Source organism: Nycticebus coucang, chromosome 3 (genome assembly GCF_027406575.1).
Source record: "Nycticebus coucang isolate mNycCou1 chromosome 3, mNycCou1.pri, whole genome shotgun sequence".
Taxonomy (NCBI): Eukaryota; Metazoa; Chordata; class Mammalia; order Primates; family Lorisidae; genus Nycticebus; species Nycticebus coucang.
In genome coordinates this window covers 151,000,486-151,013,016 of record NC_069782.1, presented here as the reverse complement: position 1 = coordinate 151,013,016, position 12,531 = coordinate 151,000,486, and the positions used below count along the sequence as shown (strand labels likewise).

At 46.2% G+C, this 12,531-nt stretch overlaps 1 protein-coding gene across 10 annotated transcripts in view; it reads right to left on the bottom strand.

Annotated features, from left to right (window-relative positions):
- The window catches only part of DMBT1 (deleted in malignant brain tumors 1), a 61,575-nt gene that overhangs the window by 38,738 nt on the left and 10,306 nt on the right, over nt 1-12,531 (bottom strand). For 8 of the 10 annotated variants that reach the window (XM_053584736.1, XM_053584739.1, XM_053584741.1 and 5 more), the window contains exons 5-8: nt 11,686-11,712; nt 4,683-4,994; nt 3,414-3,461; nt 317-346 (exon numbers count right to left, since the gene is read on the bottom strand). In XM_053584736.1, the coding sequence (XP_053440711.1) occupies nt 317-346; nt 3,414-3,461; nt 4,683-4,994; nt 11,686-11,712 (417 nt within the window). The remainder of the gene's footprint in view (nt 1-316; nt 347-3,413; nt 3,462-4,682; nt 4,995-11,685; nt 11,713-12,531) is intronic. The other 2 variants (XM_053584744.1, XM_053584745.1) reach the window with 2 other exon arrangements.

The following is a 12,531-nucleotide window of genomic DNA, read 5'->3' as shown; positions in this document are numbered from 1 at the left end:
CTCCAAACTTTGCATCTTAGATGAGAATAGCCCAGCAACAGGACTGCCTCTCTTCCCCCAGCAGCTCTGAGGGTCTTGGTGAGACACATCTATGAGCCTGGTAAACAAAGGCTGTCAGGTCCCTGGAACTTATCTGTGTGTTGGAAACTCAGCTGGTGTCATTAACACATTTCAGGATCATGGGGTTTGGGGTGTGGGGGGAATGTTACTAAGAAAAGGCTTATCTTATTTTCTGTGGTTCTGCAAACCTACCAAAAAAGATGTGATTTGGCCAGAAGGGATGAGGGATGGGTCAGTTAAAATGCTACCAACTTACCTGGGATTTGTGTGAATGGGCTCTGAGCACCTGGGGGAAGAAGACATAACATTAGACCTGGGCATATCCCCGAACAGCTCTCATAAATGGATCTAAAGGGTGAACAAGCTCAGAGGGGAGGAGGGAAAATGCCAGGTGCAACAATGATCTCCTGAGGGTCAGACTGTGATGAAGGCACCTCCTGAAGCCACAGGGCAGAGGTAAGTGGCCCAGAGTTTCCTTTGGGGGATTAAGCCTGAGTATAGATCTCAGTAGCTAAGCCTCCCAGCACTCATCTGCAGGCATCATCTCCCTAAGGGCAGAAGAGCAACTGGTAGAACTCATGCCCTGAGCGGCACACACTGTCCAGGACAATTGGCCCTGAGCCCTGGCCCAACTGGGCATTTCCTGGGCCAAAGTGGCTCAGCCACATCTCAGCTGCCTGCAAGACCATGTTGGCATGATTGGCGTCCCAGCAGTCATCACACATAGTGCTCCAGGAGCCACAGTCTGGGTCCTGACACTAGTCACCTCCACTCACCAGCCCCAGGGCCAAACTTGAATCAGGTCCTAGAGGAAGGCACAGCATTTCTCTTATATGTTCCTACTAAGGGACAAGATCTCAAGGCCTGTAGGGCATACAGAGCCTTCTTAGTGGGTAAAGATATCTGAGAGAATCTCTAACTGAGGTGGGCCTCAGCATATCTTGAGTTAGAGTGCTTCATGGGCAAAAGGATGGTACCTGCTCTGCCCAAACCCAAACCTTAGAGCTTCAGGTGGTAGGAAGCACCCCTCCCAGTTTGCATGCTGGGAGGGCCCTAGATGCCAGCCACACGATCCTTCCAGGAAGACAATGGGAGAGTCCTGATTCCTTCAGAGGAGGACCCAGGATGCCGCATGCCATACAGGACCCCAGTGACACTGGAGCATCCTGGGGGTAGCTCTGATGTACATACAGGGCCCTAGGGTTTGCTTGGGGCACATTTTGCACATGTTCCTGCTGGCCCTACAGCCAAGTCCTTAGAACCAGAATGTCTGGGGTCAGCCCAGAGTTGTGGAGATGGGGAAGCTGGTATTCTGTACTGTAGACTGATCTCCTGGTCTCTGCCCCTAAAGCACACAGGCTCTTGGAATCTCCAAATTCTGACTGACCCCTTCCCACACAACCACAGAGTCAGGGGCAATGAACGAGGCTCCACTCCAGCTCATGTCTGGTTCAAAAGGTCACTTTGTACTCACAACACTCCCTTGCCTTGATCCCTGAAAGTTTTCCTAAATCAGAGTCAAAACCATAGATATACCTGGTATTGAGACCTGCAGAAAGGAACTCAGATAAAATTATTCATCACCTATTGCTGTGGTAGTCTCTGCATATAGTAATTCCAAAAGATGAAAAACAAACACAAATATTGGGAAATAAAAAGTTAGGTCTCCTCTGGAAGTACACCAGGATCTGCCGAGTTGTCATTCTTGGTCAGGACTTTGTCTTATTCCATGACTTTGGAAAAGTCAAGAAACCTGTCTAGCATTGAGTTCTTCAATTCCAACAGGCTATGGGTGATGCAGGAGTATCTCTATATCATTCTATTGACCCTGATTCTGACTTGCCTACGTGCGACTTTGGTAGGATCCATGGGATGGATGTAAAAATAATGTTTCCCATTCTTACACTTCTAATTGATTTCTCTTATCTAATTGCATTGGCTGCTATCTCCAGTACAATATTGAATAGCCATGAGGATGGAGGGCATATCTGCCTTGTTTTTTACTTTAGTGGAAATGTGTGTAATGTTTCCCCTTTAAGTAAAATACTAGCTTTAAATCTGTGTTAGCACTTGTTCAGGGCACCTGCATAGAGCTGATTGGGTGCTTGTGCTCAGAGAGAGTATTATCTGACAGCTACTCTTACCCCCACTGCAACCAGAGCATTCAGCTGCTGTCTCAGTTATCCACTGGTGTCTACACAACGTCTCTGGATCTAAACGGAGGTGACCCCCCCACCCTCACCACTGCACTGGAGTTTCTGATGGAAGCAGTTCTAGGTAAGTCCTATCTGCAGTCCTCGGTCATAGGCAGATCATCCAAGTCCTCCACAGCCTTGTTCCCATCCCTGCATGGACCAGTCACACCAAAAGGGCTTGTCGGGCCCAGCTTCTGGTCTTAATATATAACAGGGACCCCGGGAGCAACCAGACATGACAGAACAGTGGAGAAAATGTTCTCCTCTTATACCTGCTGCAAATAAGAAAAGGTGGGAATCTTGGGAAAGGACATGGCTAAGTCTGGATAAAGCCAATCTCATCCCCAGATCTAGTAACATCCATGTTCTTAACCATAGGGGAAGAGAAGGAGAAGGTAAATCCAGGTGTCACTCCATGAGTCTGAGGAGCAAGAATGCCTAACACATGTGCCATCAGGGTTCCTGATGGGTCTATGCTGTCCCTGGGCAGGCCAGGGCTCTCAGGTGGAGACTGTCTTTGGTCTTGTCCAAAGGCCAAAGTTTCCCATAAGAAAGGGGAAGTGACTCCCCTTCCTAAAGCCCAGGCTACCAGAATCTGAGGCCCTATTGACTGTACCTTTCAGCTCCCTCACTGGAGATGCCCTAGGGCAAAATATGGGGCCCCTGACGCCCATAGGCTGCAGGGTTATAATTTCTCTGTGCTGAGAAGGAACCAGGCTGGCCTGATACAGGCTCAGGGAAAGGGCATGGGCAAGGATGCTACCCCAGCAGCTGGGCTACCTAAGCCAGTTAGCACCTGCCTCTCCAGCCTTGAAGCCACATCTAGCAAAGCCAGGATGGCCAGAGGTCAGTAGGCATTGACGAGGACCACAGAGCAAGCACTGAGCATGGGCAACAGGTCTCCTAGAGAAAGGACAGCAGGTGCCACCATGGAGCTCCTTGGAGATGTTTCTTCAAGTTGGTGCCTTCACAGTTTCAGGGACATGATCCATGGAAGAGAAGCCTGCTCAGGCCTGAGGCCTTATTCAGAGGGGTCCCCTTGGCAGCTGAGCACACCCATCCTACACAATCTGCACCTCTTTGGGGTCAGAGGTGAACCTGTGGGTGCAGTGGAGTAACAAGCCCACAGAGACCCCATGCTGCAGACACCTGACATACCTTGTGCTGTAGTTACCGGCAGGGTCGCCTCCGTGGAAGACAGGGAAGCTGCAGAGTGGAGAAAGGAAGAGAGGAAGTGCCCACTCCAGGTCAGCCCTCTGCTCCCCTCAGCTCTGAAGCACAGACCCCAAAGGGCCCTCCCAGTGATAAAATGCCACCAAGTGCCCATCTCTGACACTGTGCCACCCTCCTGTTGGCCTGGGTTGCCATGTACACATCCTTTGCTCCCATTACCCTTCTCCTATCTCCTCTGCTGCCACAGTCTCCATGCAAAACATCACCCAGTTCATTAACAGCCCCATTCTTGTCATAATATTAGACTTCAAATGACATCTAGCCATTTCTATAGCCAAACACAACCTCAAGTGACAAATATTTGCTATCACTGAAATATTCCTGAGAAGGTGGGCCCAACCAGGAAGAAAGGCAGTTCCCCAGATGCATTCCAGATGCCAAAATAAACCTACTCCCAGAGTGGTTCCATGGAGGACACACTCCCTGCGGGAGCACAGTCTCATGGGGTGGCAGGTGCACAGTCCAATCCACACAGCAAATGTCAGAGTTTGCCCTATAAGTGGACAGTTTAACTAAACTCCTCTTTGTGGGACACACAATGGGCTGGTACCCTTGGAAGTCTCTGTGTGGATTTAAGGAGCCCTTGGTGTTTGTTCATGTCCCAGCATCATGTGAACCCTGGGAAACACAGTGTTGGGATTTGCTGGGTCGTGTCAGGGAGAATTTCCCTTTTCCATGGAGGGTATAAGTACCTTTTGCTTATCACTTATTCCCCAGTAAAGAGAACATGCTAGTTTCTTCTCAATTTGATTTTGGCGTGCATTTCAGTTTTAGGGACCAGCAGTTTTGCCATCCTTCTCCACCTTTAAAGGAGGTTAAACTGCCACTGGGAAGATATGAGTTTGGTCACCCCAGGCCAGGGATGGCCATGCTTCTGCTCATCAGAACTAGTCCACTGAGTGACTCCAATATCAGGAGGGGCTGAGACTAAAACCTGCCTCCTTGACCTCCAGCCTCAGGACAACAGGCAGCCCCTCGACCTCTCTGAGCCTCCAATTATCTGTGAAAAGGGACAGCAATACCCGTGCACTAACATCACGTAAGGCGTGGCTTACAGCCGAGCAGGCAAACTCAAAGCACACACACACACACACACACACACACAAACACATGCACAAGCTGCGACAGTGAGTCTGAGTCTGCGCCTGTCCCCAGAGCTGCACCCGTGAGAACACGAGGTGACATCCGCACTACCTGAGCACACGACACCAGCATCTTCCCTGTGGCCACATTCGTGGTTGTACCATCCACTGTGGGGACAGCGAGACAGGTAGGGCTCCCATCCGAAGCAGTCCACGGCACCAAAGAGGATGTCTCCTGAGCCCTGTCCAAAGTGGGCCCCGCCCAGGGCCGACACAGAATGGCCACAGCCGAGCTGCCGACAGACGACATCTGCGTCCCGGGTGTCCCAGCTGTCATCACACACGGTGCCCCAGTAGCCTTGGTACAGGACCTCCACTCGGCCCTGACACCGGTCACCTCCATTCACCAGCCTCAGTGGCAAACCTGCATTAACACGGCAGAGAGCCCTTGTCTTGGGGCTCCCTGCCCCCTCGGCCTGCCTCCCTCTGCCCTGTCTTCTCCATCAGTCCCTCTTCCCGTGGGACTTCCCCTATCACCACTCTCTCAAGCACTGTCTTTGTCCTCGTCTCACTTTATCTTTTGCCCCAGAGAACCCATGTACTCTCAAAAATTTTCAGACAGAGGATTCGCAAATCCACCTCCCTAGTCCTTGACCCAGCCCTGACAAGCCCTGAGCTCTAGACCAGGTTTTCAGTGCCCCCCCACCCAACCAAGCCCCACCACCCCAGACTCAGCACAGCTTCTTTCCCCCACTGGAATCAATGATGTCACCATGTTCCTCATCAACTGGGCAGGAAATGTGAGCATCACCCCTCACATCCAACTTGCCATCCAGGCCATCTCACCAGGTTAGACCCTCATCATCCTCTTGAACCTGGCCTACTCCCAGCTGATCTCTCTGCCCCCTCCCAACCTTCCTCTAAGTCACCAACAATTATTGATCCGACAGTGTTTGTGGCATGCTTACTTCATGCTAAGAGGGTTTTTCTATCTCTAATCGGTCCCCACATTTTATCTTTACAAAGTGCAGATATATTCAACTTAGTTCCCTGCTCAACAGGCTTCAGCGTACTCTCTACTCCCCTCAGGATGGCATTTGTCCAGCAGTGGCCTCAGTGGACCCTTCTATCTCCTCTCCTGAGAGGAGAGCATAGAGAACCTGCTTCCCATTGTGAAGAAGACCATGCTGGGAGCCACTGGGCACCACAGCCCTGCCTGGCATGATGCTCCTAGAGCACCCACTGGGGAAAACCTGCCTGACTATGCAAAGGAAGTAGGCAGCAGGCCCTGAGGAGCCAACATCCTAATGGCAGGAGTTGAATCCTGGGTGTGGCTTTTCAATGGTTAGTTTGAGATTATGAGAAATGGTCAGAGAGTGAGAGGTTGGAAGAGGGTACGACGGAGGGGTCAGGTTGCCGTCACTGCTGGCAGAGGTGGTTCAGGGAAAGAGAAGGGAAGGGACCAGCTGGACCATTTGCAGGGCATGTGCTCTGGGCCTCCCCAGGCCTTCCCACTGTCCCTCCTGGTCAGTCCTATGAATGGTCCCTCCAGAAGAGCTCAGCCTCCCTGCCTCAGCCTGCCCCTTGCTGGGTGGCAGTTAGAAAGCCACCCTTCAAGTACCTCAAGGCCATTTCTGCATCTCTCAGGGCATATCCTAGAAGGGGAGGGATTGGCCTCAACAGTGCCAGGGCCCCAAAACACACAGATGACCCTGACATCTCAAACTTTGGCACAAAGGTCTACACACTCTCTCTCTACACAAAGTAGGGGGAGATGGTGCATTTAGTAAGAGTCAGAGACAGCAGGAAAAACACCTGTCAAATCTCTTCCCTGCTATGTGGCCTCAGACATAGAAGTATTGACAAATTACCTAACTGTGCCCTGGTTTTCCCATCTGAAAAATGGGTGCAATAATAATACTTACCTCAAAATGTTTCTGGGACAATTTCACAATAATAGCACTTTGTACTTTAGTTGACCACTTATTATATGCCAGGCAGTACTTTAAATGTTTTTTATACATTAACTCATCTACATGAAGGTAATTTTGTGCAGGGTATGTAACAAGTGCTTGGTAGATGTTAGTTGCCCTCAAGATAACTCTCGAGGAAGAGGTGTTGAGTTTGTTGCTTCACTATCTCTCCTTATACCAAGTTAAAGCTAATCTCATTCAATGGATGGATTAGAGACAGAGAGAAGGATATTGACAGATGGGATTGGCCAAGTGTGTGCCTGGAACGTGCCCAGGGTCTTGCCGCCCATATCTCTTGTCTCATTTGCATCCCTGCATTCTAACAAGTGGGTATTTGCTTTGTGGCCAGGGCTACCTCAGCTTCAATTAGCCAATAGAAACAGAGAAGAACTAGCCAACCCAGCCATTTAGCAAAATCCCGGAAAGAGGAGTAAATAAAAAAGATCATACCATGGTCTGTAGTATGTGGGATCTACTCACTTAGAGCAAAACTAAATTCATCTTAGCAAAGAGGTCCCACTGTTTAGAAATGACCTATCAGTCCCAGAAAACGGCTTCTGCTTCACCTTACAATCACGCCAGGGGGTGCTGTGGTTCAATCTTGGGTTTGTGTGTTCCCAGAATTCTCCCTAAAACAAGCTTTGCCATAGCACATTAAAGCAGGCGGGTTGGACTAGGTGGTGCTCAATAATTCTAGATATAATAAAACACATCTCTTTACTTAGCCCCCCAACTCTATAGTTTATAGTCACAGGAGGGATATAATACATGCTCCGAAAGAAGGGCTAGATAAGAGGAAACAGTTGAAACTGGGTGTCAAGGGTTCCAGTGAACAGATAAATTGCCCTCCAGTCTAAAACTTGAAAATAGACACCATTGACAATCACTCAGAGGCCCCCCAAATAAGAAAACACTTTCGTGTTTCTTCTGACTCACACCCTGAGAAATTTTTATCCTATCTGTAAGCAAACCAAAATCTAGAGAACCCTGGATCCTCGTCACTACTGAGGTCTTCTAAGAACAGGGATGATATATTTTTTTTTTCACTTAAAAAATAGACTAAAACTCATTTGATTTTTTTATCACTGTATAGATCTGTTGGATCCTCTTCTAAATCCAAGATACGTTATGGGCTCTTGGGAATCTTAGTTTTCCTATATCTTGAAACATTTTACTATTTCATTACTCAAGGAATTATTTCCTCATTACTCTTCAATTGTTAAATAGTAAGAACATGGAAGAATAGTGGAATTGCTTAGAAGAAAGAAGAAATGTTGAAATAAATAGTAATAATTCCAGCACCCAAAATTTTGTATTATCTTTCAAGAAGGTATGTTTGAAAACATACCGGAGGCATCGTCTTTGTAAACTGTCTTAAGCTTTCACTGAGTGCAGTGAAGAATTCAGAATTTTTCATTTTCTACTTATTATGACAAAGAGAAGAAATTTAACAAAGGAAGATGCTTCCCAATAATTAGATGAAACAGAATAGGAACGCTAAGGGACAGGGCCGGGTACTAATAACACTGGTAGAATTGACTATGAATCTTCAGATCATGCTATCCTAGATGGATTTCTCAAATTTAAGAATCAAGGAGTCAGTAATATAATTCTAAGGACAAAAATAAAACACGGTGCTCTCATCCACTTCAGCAGGAAGGATTTCATCCCATGATACTTTGCAGCAAGAACTTAGACCATCTTTGTTTTACTAGAAAGACATATGATGGTACCTTTCATCTTTTATGAGGTTTATATAACAAAATCTATTTGATACAAAGGGGTCCTCTATATTTAAATCCTTGCTAAAATTTCTAATATAGTTGCTTTCATGACCCCTCCCCTTTTTATTTCCTGGTATAGGGAGGATTGAGGCATTTCATAAAGTTTTTAGATTATTTTTAAATGCAGGCTGCCAGGTACAATAGTCACAGTTCAGAGATTTGCATTTTTCTGATAGAACAGACAGGCCAGTGGATGTCAGAGAAGTGCTTCACCTGCCTCCACAGCTTGGACGTGAGGTCCACCATGGACCTCCACCTGCCCGGCTTCATGTTACTCATGGCTTAGGAAGAGGGTCACGGAAGCCCTATGGCCACACACCCCTGAGAGTGAAGAAGAGATTTGCAAGAGAAACAAGAAGCCAGAGAGTCCATCAACAGAGACAGCCGGCCAGGGAACATCCCTGCCTCATTGCTGAACTACCATCCCTGCTCCCACACTCAAGGACATGCTGATGGCCATGCCCGGGAGAGCCCTCTGTTCAAAACACTGCCATTATACACAGTCCAGGAAATACCAGGCAATCCTCATCGCCAGGCCTCACGATCTTGCTTGGTCACACAGCAGTCAAAGCTAAGATCTGTATCCAACACTGAAACCCTGAGCTCTTAGCCTTGACAGTCCCCTCCCCAGCAAGGAACAGAACACTCCAGTGGTTTCTGGTTGTGCTACACCCACACATGCTGAATACACCCTTTTTCACGGATTATCGAGACAAACTTGTATTCTTTCAACAATCAGCTATACAGTTGGAGATGACGCCAACTACCATTTGGAGAATGAGGGTAAATTACCTACAGAGAGAAGGTTTCACTTGTTCGTTTTCCAGGAAATAGAGACAGGGTGATCTCCACCACTTTAGATCAGTGCCCAAGATAGTCAGATGGCTCAGCCACAAAAAGCCACAGAGAGATCTCTCAAGACCTAGGTGCTCTCTGAGGGATACGATGCCTTTCCATCTGGACTCAGGCACTGCCACAAATCTTATGAAGGTGAGAAATTCATCTACAAGGTGTCCTGAAGGTTGCCCATAAAGTTGCCATACATAGAGAAGATGGAAAATTGCAGCTAAAATAGTCTACCAAATATTTATAAAATATTCCCTGTGTGTTTTCCACCTGTTTGTAAAATTTTGTAATGAATATTTTATAAGTAAAGGTACATTGAGCTATAATTTCCCATTTCTGTATGTGAGACAGCTTTACGGGTGAACTTTGGGACATGCTGAGTTAGGTATTTATTGCTCTGTGGAAAAAAAAAAAACTGGACAAGAGTTTGAATATAAAAATAAACTTGGTCTCATCAAGCCTGTCCACACCTACCAGGCAGGCTACTCCCTGATGTGGAAGAGAGACCTTCGGGGAGGCCTCTGGGAAAGAACTTGGACGGACCTTCATTGAAGACTTACTACGTCTTCATCGGTTCTTGCACACACTACTATGTCTAACTATTAAGGTGTGTTCTCATTTAATCCTACCTCCACCCCATCATCCACACTTATTGGTGAGAACACTGAGGCACAGACATTATAAACATGAACAAAGACACTCTGACTCTAATTTCCCTGCCCCCAGTTTTGACCACCATCATCTACTGCCTCCTGTCACAGCCAATGCCTGCTACCAACCCAGTCCCCCCAGTTCTTGCTGGTATTAGGAAGATGGTCTGTGCCACTCTACTTTCGATGACCCACCAAAGGTGAGTCTTCAACAGGAAGTCAACGAGCAGCATTGACCAAGACTGTGCCACGTCCCTTTTCTATTTGTCTTGCTGTACCATTCAAGATAAGACCATTTTGATCCTCAGGGTTCTTACCTTTAAGAAGGCAGGAAGTGCTCCCAGGCCATACATCCCAAGCACACAGGTTATTTCATCCTCTTATGCCCTATAGTCTGCATCATTCTCAGAGGGGCTTAAGGATGGGAGCCTCATCTGAGCCTCACTGTGGAGTCTTATTGTCCCCCAGGGAATGGCCAGTGTGAGGGTGGTACAGGGATGGACATCGTGCTGGTGTGTTCACTGCTGAACATGCCGATTCAAGACACATCCAAGAATGAGCTCCCCAGAGATGTCCTCCTCAGTCGTGTCTGCAGCCTGCCTCACCTGGCTTTCTCCAGAACTAGGAGTCAGAAGGCAAATAAAACCCAAATCTGAGCCGAGAGCTATGCACACACCTGCTCTTCACCCTTTTGCTCCAAAAGACAAATACATCCTACCACCAAAGGCAGCTGGCACTTCCAAATCTTCACTAATGGGAAGTCTTTTATCCTAAAGTGTCAAGGGCATAGACAGGAAAGCAGGAACAAGGAAGAGTCTCCCTTCAGGACACCACTCTGACCAGATCCCACATTAAGGCAACAGGGAGGACGGGAGTGTACGGTGGCTTAGGGACAGTGGCTACATCAACCTAAGCCTGCGTCTGTTACTTTTAAGTTCCCTACAGCAGTGCTGGGAGTAACAGGCAAAAGCTCCTCTCACCATTCTGCCCAGCTGCACCTGCTCCAGACCTGCAACCTCCTCCGAGGACAGCCCCTCCTGATGACTCGCTCACATCTCTCTTACCATATGTCCCTTGCGCCAGAGTTTCTCATACTTGTCATTGTGCCTGAGTGATCATTGATAGGTTTATCTCTCCATGAGGACATTAAGTCCCCAAAGGCAGAGGACTTGTTCCCCTGTAGAACTGCTTCTTGCCAAATGAAGAGGCAATGAATTTGAGGCCATACTGAGATTTCAGTGTTAGAAGTTCAAAGTCAGCAATCTGTTTATGAAAAATTCCTTCTTATCAACAAGTCAAATTTGCAATGTAGCTAAGAAGCATTTGGGAAAATGTTAGAAACTTAAATTCACTTGACGATAAACAAAAATAGGCAGCACTTAAATATACATACACATACATGTGTATACACACACACACGTCTCCTGTCACTTTCTTGTCAATTCTTAGCAAATTTTCCACAGTTACATTGCAAACATGTGTTTTCTCTAAAACTGCAAATTCCTAAGCCTCAACCCAAATCAGGGTATCTTGAGAGAGGAAAGTGAGTCCCAAAGACCCGCATTTAAACAAAATCTTCTAGTTGATTCTGATGTGCTCTGAAGTTCAAGGCAGACACAAAATAAAATTGAGAAAGAACATAATACATACATAATTCCATAATTATGTGGCCCGTTGATGCTACAGTAGAAAGAAGCTTCTATTACCTTTGTATTTCTAGATGAGACACAAATCATATTTTCATGCAGTTCATATAACATGCATTAAAATTCAGTAAGGCAGTTTGTTCTTGAGACACAAATAACTATCTGCATGTAGGGTTAAAAAATAAATCATAAACTAGTATGGGAAAAAGTACTTACTAGGTGTTGTGAGATCCGATTCAGAAGCTGTAAAGGAATAAAAGGAAAATCAGGCATATGTGTTTCATCCACAGAAATCGTGATCAAGAAACCCACCTCTGAACCCACAGCTGAGATGCAGCAACTATGCGCAACTCTCCATCAACCCATCTATAACATTTGTGAAATTTATTTCCAATTGGTGAAGATTTCTTTCTTGAGTCAAAGTAAAATGCTAAACTAGTGGTGTTTAAAAATGAAATACTCTGTGATCACCTCTGCATGTGTTTCTGCATATTTTTTGCTGTAGCTATTTCGTTATTTTAATAAAAGACAAATTGACTTCTCATCACTATTGAAAAGCTAATTAGGCTTGTACAAAAATGTGAGACCTGTTGTTTTTCTTATTTCTTTGAGAATATTTAGCCTAACTAGCGTGTATTTATGAGCCTCTGGCATGGAAGTTGAAGGCTTTGAATGAATTTACTAGTTCTTAGCTGAGTGAATGAAATTACTAAAAGCACAGAGTAGCAATTACTGGGTCATTTAGTTCATAAAAGTCAAGCAATATGTTGACAGAAACAGTAGAAGATGACATGCCTTTCCTTTCCCATAAAAGGACAGGACGATTATTTACTGAGACTCACTACGTTTCATGAAGTTATTGGGAGAATTAAATGAAAAAACGCAGATAAAATTCTCATCCTTCTCACTGGGGCCCATCATCAGCATGCAATAGATGTTAAGTGCCATAGTAATAAAATCATAATAAAATCATGATTACACCATCTCTGCCACTCCTTTTGTTAAGCATTTCACCTACATTATCTCATTTACTGGTTAAGGCAAACCACAAGGGTAAGGTAT